Source organism: Sander lucioperca, chromosome 7 (genome assembly GCF_008315115.2).
Source record: "Sander lucioperca isolate FBNREF2018 chromosome 7, SLUC_FBN_1.2, whole genome shotgun sequence".
NCBI lineage: Eukaryota > Metazoa > Chordata > Actinopteri > Perciformes > Percidae > Sander > Sander lucioperca.
The window spans coordinates 36,177,402-36,187,401 of record NC_050179.1 but is presented as its reverse complement, the minus strand read 5'-3'; the positions used below and the strand labels follow the sequence as shown (position 1 = coordinate 36,187,401).

General features: G+C 42.3%; 2 protein-coding genes and 2 long non-coding RNA genes across 4 annotated transcripts in view; 2 read left to right on the top strand and 2 right to left on the bottom strand.

Moving 5' to 3' along the window:
* LOC118495509 overlaps positions 1-7,927 on the top strand; it is a 297,118-nt gene extending 289,191 nt beyond the window's left edge. The window contains exon 3 of the long non-coding RNA XR_004897954.1: positions 7,781-7,927. This is a non-coding gene — a long non-coding RNA (uncharacterized LOC118495509). The remainder of the gene's footprint in view (positions 1-7,780) is intronic.
* The window catches only part of LOC116036403 (NLR family CARD domain-containing protein 3-like), a 1,020,880-nt gene that overhangs the window by 917,128 nt on the left and 93,752 nt on the right, over positions 1-10,000 (top strand). The window lies entirely within an intron of this gene.
* On the bottom strand, positions 3,749-4,329 carry LOC118495505. Its single transcript, XR_004897948.1, has 2 exons — positions 4,094-4,329; positions 3,749-4,013 (listed from the first exon to the last, which is right to left on the bottom strand). It is a non-coding gene; the product is annotated as an uncharacterized LOC118495505 (long non-coding RNA).
* Positions 4,612-10,000, bottom strand: part of ciao2a (cytosolic iron-sulfur assembly component 2A) — a 17,182-nt gene continuing 11,793 nt past the window's right edge. Inside the window, exons 3-5 of the mRNA XM_031279688.2 lie at positions 8,249-8,298; positions 5,427-5,472; positions 4,612-4,811 (exon numbers count right to left, since the gene is read on the bottom strand). Coding sequence (XP_031135548.1) covers positions 4,711-4,811; positions 5,427-5,472; positions 8,249-8,298 — 197 coding nt within the window. The 3' untranslated portion in view covers positions 4,612-4,710. The remainder of the gene's footprint in view (positions 4,812-5,426; positions 5,473-8,248; positions 8,299-10,000) is intronic.

Here is a 10,000-nt window from a genome sequence, read left to right as displayed (position 1 = left end):
ACACGGAAAAAAACGACATTATCGTGTTCTGTCCACGACTCAATAGATTCAATAACGTGACCATCACATCAGCATGAACAATACCAGGACCTCTCCTAAGTGGAATGCAGCCATCATTAATGGTTTGAACACACCTGTGCTGTTCCTACTATGACATGTCAACATGTCTGCTGTGAAAAAGGTGTATAAAGGCCTAAAAATGCCCCAAAAACTAATCTTAAAAAAAAAAAATGCCCAATGACCTGCAACAACATACTTTGCATTATAATTTTGATATATTCTGAATTATCATCTGTGTTTTTCTTCTTCACATAGGCTACATAAAGGTATTTCCAACACAAATTGGTGCATAAAAGTATATCCAAATGCAGTAAAATGCGCTCTAGATTATAGCCATTGTAATTAATATTGTAACATTTGACTGCATTACTCATAATTTTGTTGATTTGCCTGCTCAGGGACTTCTGGGACAGTCTGTACTGTGTGGGTAGTTTTTGTCTAGACACACAGCAGGTGGCAATTACTTTTACCAAAAGCCTATCAGCGCACGCTTCATGAATCCCACGCACACGTTTTCGTATTTTCTTCTCATTACTTTGTGCAAGAACAAATTAAAAAAAAAAACATTCATGCATGAGGCCCATTGTGTTGTGATTTTTTATTTTCCAGTTATGAGCCAGGTTTGACTTTGTGTGTGGAGACTCTGTAAATCACGCTGCAGGTCGTCTTTGTTTGGTTGTTTCCATCAGTTCAGCTGCAGAAATCCATCAACCCAGAAACCACATGGTGTGTGTGTGTGTGTGGCTGCTGACACACACACACACACACACACACACACACACACACACACACACACCTGATTTCAATTCCAGACACACACACACACACACACACACACACACCAACCAACACACAAAACACACACATACACACACACCAACACAAAACACACACACACACACACACACATACCAACACACAAAACACACACACACACACACACCAACACACAAACACACGCCTGATTTCAATTCCAGACACACACACACCAACACACAAAACACACACATACACACACGCACACACACACCAAAACACACAAAACACACACCCACCCAACACAAAACACACACACCTGTTGCACAAAACCAGGATAAGGAATTAAGCCGGGCTATTCAAGTTATCCTGGATGAATTTAGCTTTGACTTGGTTGCACAAAAGCAGGTTGAATTAAACCCAGCCAAGTAACCATGGAGATTTATTCTTTGCAGCTAGCCTGCTCCAGAGCAGGCTAACTAACAGCCAGGCTAACAAACAGCCAGGCTAACTAACAGCCAGGCTAACAGCCAGGCTAACAGCCGGGAGTCTGATGTGTTAAATCAGCTGCCGCTCTGATCATAAATAAACGTGTTTAACAGTTATTCCGTTGTCTTCTGACTTCTTACTTGTCACTATTGCGGTCACAAGTTTGATTTAAATCCTAGTATTGCAGTTGTTTGGATGGTAAGAAATGGTTGCACATGTACCGAGGATAAAGTGGGACAGTGTGGAGGAAAGGGGCTTTTCTGACCAAACGTCCGTATTTTACGAGATGGGAGTGAGAATGTGTTGGAATGCCACAAAGCTTCTTCATCTTTTTATTTTGGTGCTGTCACGCATCTTGGAGCTTGGGAGTGAGAAAAAAACATGAATAATAATAGGCTATATTATTTTACAGATATGCTTAGTGTGTATTGAAGTCACTTTCTTCTTTTTCTAGTTTTTATCCAGTCATGTTTGTTCTGTATGAACATTAATTGTAGAAAGATATTTAGAATTATAGCTTATAGAGATTTGTGGATATGGTTGTAAAACATATTCTCTCATTATGAATAAGGGTTTGAAATTAAGCCTAGTCCTTAGGGTAAATTTCCCGAGGAACATGAATTCCCTCTGCTCACTTTTAAGGCAAAGTAGGCTAAATAATAAAACATTTTATTTATATAGTGCTCTACAGGCTACTCAAAGACACTTTACAGTAAAACCAGAACATTTAGCACATAAAAACAGATACAGCAATAATACCAACACAAAACAAGCATATTAAAAGCAATTAAAACAGAGTGTACAACTTTGTAAAAACGTGGAGTGACTAAGTAGATCTTTTTAAATCCTTACGCATTCAGTCGGTTGTTTTGTCTGCCAGGCTTTTTCTCTCTGTCTGATAACAACAGCTGTATTTCCCTTTTTAAATATTATGTTTCACCTCCTCGTAATTTTCCATTAACAGCTGCTGCTCAGCGGGTTAAACATATGCCGCATGAGGCTTCTCCATTTCTGCATCAGTAAATCTGTGATCGATACCGCGGTCTATTTAAGAAAGCCGTGGACGTGCACTTATCCCAGCTATCTACACCTGGCTTGACATAGCTTCACCTTCTCAGCCTGGCTCGGCAAATGTGCAACCAATTAAGCCACGATGAGCGGATCAAACTAAGTCAAGCTGCGCTTTTTCAGTTATCCTGGATTTATTCATTCTACTTTTGTGCAACAGGCCCCTGATTTCAATTCCAGACACACACACACAGACACACACACACACACACACACACACACACACACACACACACACACACGATTTCAATTCCAGACACACTCTGACTTCAGGTGAAACTTTAACACAAATGTTTATTAATGCACACTGCTGTTTGTGTTGAATCTAACCCTGTAATAAAGACATAAATGCGTGTGCTGTGATGTTTATCCAGCTCACAGCTCCTACAGCAGTCAGGGTCTTTGATTAAGTACAACAGTGCCCCCAACAGGTGGAGTCGCATCATTACAACAACTAAGCAGGGCTTGGATTCCTCAGATCCTCATGTGCATTTATCTGGAAGGAGGAGGCACTCGGCTTTTAAAACATTTTAAATCTATCATTTTGTTCACTTCAGGTTTAAAATCAGTGGAGCGCACCTTTAAAGGGTCACTTTGTTTTTGTTTTCAACGTTGACTCCATTTCCCCATGCATTGGTGACTAATGATCCTTTTAGTTTAACATTAAACAGCCCCGAAATCACCATCACCAAACACCACCAGACTCCATGTAAATATTATGTAAATACACTTTTAGCGTGTATAGAGCCAGCATATTTCCACCAGACTCCATGTAAATAATCAGGACTTTTAGCGTGTATAGAGCCAGCATATTTCCACATGTAAATGGGTGAATTAAGGGATTATTTCAACCAATCCAGAGTGGTGATTGTTGGAACAGTGGACAGATGAACCAAGACGGCTTTTGAACGTTTTATTTTGTTTCTGTCCACTTTGAATGAAGTGTGTTTTACGATGATAAAAGTCCTAATTATTTACATGGAGTCTGGTGTAGTTTGGTGATGGTGATATGTTAAACTAAAAGGATCTTACTCTTTAACAGAAAGGTCTATCTCTGTAGGGATCCTTTCATAATGTTGTCAGACACTTAGAATAATAATCTGAGTCTGTCAGCGGCAACAACAGAACTTTTAGTGGACGGTAGTTGACGGTGTGCAATTGCCCGTTAACGTTACATCGCAGCTTGTTTCTTCTTAATACTGGACCAGTTTTAAAGATTATTGTTCCCATCAGTCACTTGGACAAAGAAACATGGGAATAATAAGTTACTTTTTAAAGTTATGTCCCATGTTAAAAATAACTGTATAATAATAATAATAAAGTGTCTGCTGTCTACAATTGACTAATTTCCTGATGAAACACGACTCAAAGCAGCTTCTCGTTGACGTCGCTTTTAATACAGAATCTTTTGTACATCACATCTTTTCTAAAAATATTCACCTCTATAAAAGATTTTGACTTTCTACTCAGGCTTGAATCTTTCTGAGCGATTTCCCCGGATGATTGAATTTACAAAAAAGACAAAAGGACAGATTTCTATAAACAGTCACCACAGGAACAGATGAGACTGGCACACTTCCTCTGCAGCGTCCTGATTCAGACTGGCTGCTGTTCAGCGCCGGGCCGTCCAGCAGGAGACGCTCGGGAAGTCAACACACACACACACACACACACACACACACACACACACACACACACACACACACACACACACACACACACACACACACACACACATCTGTGGCTTTGTTCCTGCTGCTGTCCCGGAATGATTCCCCGCTCAGCGTTCAAGCTTCTCACGGGAGACACGCCAACTCCCCAGAGCCGACACCAGCCTCTGGCACCAGACATCCCCTTAGGAATCCTCTGAAAACACACACACACACACACACACACACACACACACACACACTCTCTCTCTCTCTCACACACATTCTCTCTCTCTAGCACAGTCTCGCACACACACTCTCGCACACACATATTCTCTCGCACACACACTCTTATCTCTCACACTCTCTCGCATACACTCTCTCTTGCACACATACACTCTCTCGCACATGCACACACTCGCACACACACACTCTCTCGCACACTCTCTCTCACACACACACACACACACACTCTCTCGCACACACTCACATACACTCTCTCTAGCACACACACTCTCTCTCACACACACACACACACACACAGTCTCTCTCTCTCCCACACACACACACACACACAAACACTCTCGCGCACACACATACATGCATACACACACACAGTCTCTCTCTCTCCCACACACACACACACACACACACACACAGTCTCTCTCTTCAGGTGGAGCGCCCTGCGTCAGTCGTCGGGCTCGGTGACACACTGCTCCACGATCTCCCTCAGGTTTGGGTTTTCCATGGCGGCCGCCACTCGCTCCTTATCGTTGATCTGCTTGTTAACTGGAGACACAAACTTCCCTGAGACGCTGACCCACAATCAGACAGCACAACAACCACTACACCAACAACACAACGTTAGAAACCTCCACAAGGGCCGCAACTGACGGCTTCTTTTCATGTTGGATTATTTCCTGGACGAATGGATGAGTTGTTTGGTCTCTAAAATGTCAGAAAATGGTGAAAAATGTGGATCAGTGTTTCCCCAAAAAGCCCAAGATGACGTCCTTAAAATGTCTAGTTTTGTCCCCAACTCAAAGATATTGAGTTTCCTGTCCCAGAGGAGAGAACAAACTAGAAGATATTCACGTTTAACAAGCTGACATCACACACAAGTTGATTATCAAAAATAGTTGCCTTTCTCAAAGTCCAAGGTGATGTCTTTAAATGTCTCGTTTTTCAGAAACTAAAGGAGATATTCAGTTAAATATTACATAAAACGGAACAAAATCTCTATTTTGAGGGGCTTACTTTTTGGGCCAAAATGCTAATGTGCAGACACAGAGGGAGAGTTCATTTCCACACGAGTTAGGAAATTGGCTCAGTGGAAGGTTGCTTAATCTAAAGAGGCCATTGGCTTTTTTACATAAAAAAAAAGGAATTAAAAAATACACTTACTATCTTCTTCAGTAGAATGGGTTCCCTCTGAAATGTAAATTTCCAACTGAGAAGAGAAAGAAAACCTGATGTTGGAAGACAGAGTGGCTCGCTGTATCTTGTGTGTGTGTGTGTGTGTGTGTGTGTGTGTGTGTTATTCATTCAGGAAATTCAATTAAGAGCAAAGTAAAGAGTATTTTAAGCGCTAACCAGCTACCAGTCGGTAAGCTAATGTTAACCTGTGTCTTTAGCTGTATGCTACCAGCCGGTAAGCTAACGTTAACCTGTGTCTTTAGCTGTATGCTACCAGCCGGTAAGCTAACGTTAACCTGTGTCTTTAGCTGTATGCTACCAGCCGGTAAGCTAACGTTAACCTGTGTCTTTAGCTGCAGGCTACCAGCCGGTAAGCTCACATTAACCTGTGTCTTTAGCTGTATGCTACCAGCCGGTAAGCTAACGTTAACCTGTGTCTTTAGCTGCAGGCTACAAGCCGGTAAGCTAACGTTAACCTGTGTCTTTAGCTGCAGGCTACAAGCTGGTAAGCTAACGTTAACCTGTGTCTTCAGCTGTATGCTACCAGCCGGTAAGCTAACGTTAACCTGTGTCTTCAGCTGTATGCTACCAGCCGGTAAGCTAACGTTAACCTGTGTCTTCAGCTGTATGCTACCAGCCGGTAAGCTAACGTTAACCTGTGTCTTTAGCTGTATGCTACCAGCCGGTAAGCTAACGTTAACCTGTGTCTTTAGCTGCAGGCTACAAGCCGGTAAGCCATGCTGTGTCTGTTGTTCGTGACACCCCTATTAAAGCTATAGTGTGTAGTTTCTGTCGCCCCCATGATGAATTCTAAGTAATGATAACAAAACTGTCGGCGCGTCCACATGATACAAGCCTTCCTTACATTTAATTTACAGTAGCTGACGCTTTCATCCAAAGCGACTTCCAATAAGTGCATTCAACCATGAAGGTGCAAACTCCGAAAACAGCAAGAATCACATAGAAGTAGCTTCAAATAAGCCAAACTACAAAGTGCCCTTAAAAAGAAATGAAATGATGCAATATTTATAGAAAACATTCTGATTAGTGGAGCTTGAATCTACAGTCTGGGCTTGATTTAGGCTAACTAAAATGTTCTTTGATATCCTACTGGTGCTCTTTGTTCCACAGGACTGTGATGCTACATCAGACTCGCTGTTCTCTCTGCAGCAAGCAGATGTTCAGCAGCTTCCTGATAAAAACACTCCTCTAATGAAGAGGCCACTCATCTGGTGCATAAAGCCGCTGTAATACTGCAGAGATTAAAAGCACCTGGCTCTCCACACTGCCGTCTGTTAAATTAACTCCTCTCTCTGCGACCCTTGACCTCTGAAGCCAGGGATGTGGATAAACTGCTGATTGGCTGGGGTTATTGCCTACGGATTGATTGCGTTTCCGTCTATTCTCAGAGTATTGCCTCTCTCTTGTTTCCCAGAGTGCTACTCTTTGAATTGGTAATGAAATTACAGCTGCATCCTCACTGAACTTTTGTGTTCTGTGGGTTTGATTTGTTTGGTCATGTTCCGGTTTGAAAGCCAGCTTTGAACTTCTGTGGGGAGTGTAGAAAGTCCATGGAAATATACAGTATTAATGTAATCACCGCTGGCTATTGAATCTGCCTGCGGACCGTGTTTAAGCATTCAAACTTCATTCAAAGTCAACAGAAACAAAATAAAACTTTCAAAAGCCGTCTTGGTTCATCTTTCCACTGTTCCAACAATCACCACTCTGGTTTGGTTGAAATAAACCCTTAATTCACCCATTTACATGTGGAAATATGCTGGCTCTACACGCGCTAAAACTAGTGATTATTTACATGGAGTCTGGTGGAAATATGCTGGCTCTATATGCGCTAAAAGTAGTGATTATTTACATGGAGTCTGGTGGAGATATGCTGGCTCTATACACGCTAAAAGTCCTGATTATTTACATGGAGTCTGGTGGAGATATGCTGGCTCTATACACGCTAAAAGTACTGATTATTTACATGGAGTCTGGTGGAAATATGCTGGCTCTATACACGCTAAAAGTCCTGATTATTTACATGGAGTCTGGTGGAAATATGCTGGCTCTATACACGCTAAAAGTCCTGATTATTTACATGGAGTCTGGTGGAAATATGCTGGCTCTATACACGCTAAAAGTACTGATTATTTGCATGGAGTCTGGTGGAAATATGCTGGCTCTACACACGCTAAAAGTACTTATTATTTACATGGAGTCTGGTGTAGTTTGGTGATGGTGATTTCAGGGCTGTTTCATGTTAAACTAAAAGGATCTTACTCTTTAACTAAAAGGTCTATCTCTGTAGGGATCCTTTCATAATGTTGTCAGACACGTAGGCTACATTGACATCGCTACGTTTTGGATTAAAAACGAATATTCTTCTGCTACGTTTCCCCCTCTCATTCCTCCTGCTCTGGCGTTTCCCCCTCTCATTCCCCCTGCTCTGGCGTTTTCCCCCTCTCATTCCTCCTGCTCTGGCGTTTTCCCCCTCTCATTCCCCCTGCTCTGGTGTTTCCCCCTCTCATTCCTCCTGCTCTGGCGTTTTCCCCCTCTCATTCCTCCTGCTCTGGCGTTTTCCCCCTCTCATTCCCCCTGCCCTGGCGTTTTCCCCCTCTCATTCCCCCTGCTCTGGCGTTTTCCCCCTCTCATTCCCCCTGTTTCAGTCTCAACGTTTCTCCTCCTGATTGGGTCCTATCGGTCACAACATCTCGTTCTCTCAGACTTAAAGCTACCAACGTTACCATGGCAACTATCAGTGCACTGCAACTCCCTTTAACAACAAGTCACTGTTTTCCGGTACTCACCTTGTGTTTGAATGGCAAACATCTCTGCAGCTTCACTTGTAAACACAGACCTGCAGACACACAAAGCATCGCCGTCACACACCAGAGACACTGAACACACACACACACACACACACACACACAGGGCCGGCTCTAGCCCTTTGGTTGCCTTAAGTGAGAGTGAGTTTTGCACCCCCCCCCCACCTTAGTCTCGCATTGCCAGATCACAGCGCTGTGTCAGCGATAGAGTACCAATGTATGTTCATTTTAGTTTCTAGCTGCATGTAAGTTAGATGGCACCAACATTTGGTCTAATCATAACTGGCCTGGCAACCCAAAGGCCAGGGTGTAGTTCCCAGATTTGTGTGCGTGGGGGTCCACCCCTGAAAATTTTGATCATTTAACACTTAATTTCCTGCATTCAGGTGAATTTTTATGCACCTATTTCTACCAATTTATGCCGGGAATATCTTTATGTAAAGGCAAACATAGATTACAATCCAAATATAAAAACATAATGGAATATTTAGCAGTAAGGCTCTCAGGCATTCTGTATTGCTTTCATCTATTTATTCTCCTTTGGATCGACTTTTCTAATTATATCTGAGTCAGCACACATGTAGCCTAGAGGCATCATTTACTCTTCATCCTCTTTTGCATCTTTTGTTGAGGAAATAACCTCATTAAATGTGCATATGACAATTATTCACCTCAACGATACATTATTCATTTTAATAAATTAATAAACCCCTGGACTTTAATATTTCAGATGTTTGAGCAATATTTCTACTCACGTTCAAACCTTTGTGCACATTTAAAATATATCTCATCTGTGTTCTCTGAGATTTGGAGGAGTCGTGATATTTTGAGAAAAATAAAGTGATAATAGGCTATTACAAGAATAAAGTCACAATATTTCAGAAAATAATCTATACCTGCACCGTAGCCTGCTGTGCATTACGTGATATCTCTGCTGATACGGTAGATCTCAGACCTCCTGACAGACTCAGAGCCCCGTTTGAGACTCTGGTCTCTGAATGAGAGAAAGTTTAGGGAAGTGGCTGAACGTTACTCTACATCGGAGGTGGAAAACCGAAACTACAGAGTCTGCTGAGGGGGCGCCCTAGCAAGATCATGTTTAATAAACATGTTTTATTTCGCTTGTCATTCTAATTCTATTATTAATGAGAAGTAGACCTAAGGACGACACGGCGCCCCCAACAACCAGCAATCGCCGGCCCTGCATACGATGAACAGAAAACACGTCAGGAAAAATAACGTGAGAGAAGAGTAACAATGTCTGCTGGGAAATGGATGTTGCTGCCGCAGCGGAGAGAGAAAGCAGAAACACATGAGCAAAAAAAAAAACTCCGCATCAAAACATACTAAATCTGAATAATTTAAATTTGCTAAGGGATTAATTTCCAAACAGCTTGGGGAATTTCATGGCAGGCAGTGTTGGAGTCGGGTCACCAACTGTCGAGTTCGAGTCAAGTCTCGAGTCCCCAGCGTTGGAGTCCGAGTCCGAGTCTCTAAAGAAGAGTCGGAGTCTGCATCCCTCTGTATCTGTCTGTGAACACGTAGCACTAGGGGGCCCACATTATGAACTACAGTCTCAAGTGGAGAGCACACACCCTACCCCTGCATCAAACAGTTACACACTAAATATATATTTATATCAAATTTTTATGACCTATTACTAGGATTGGGTATCATTTTACCAATACCAATACTTCAAAGCGCAGGCATTTAAGTGGCACCGAGATCCGCGTT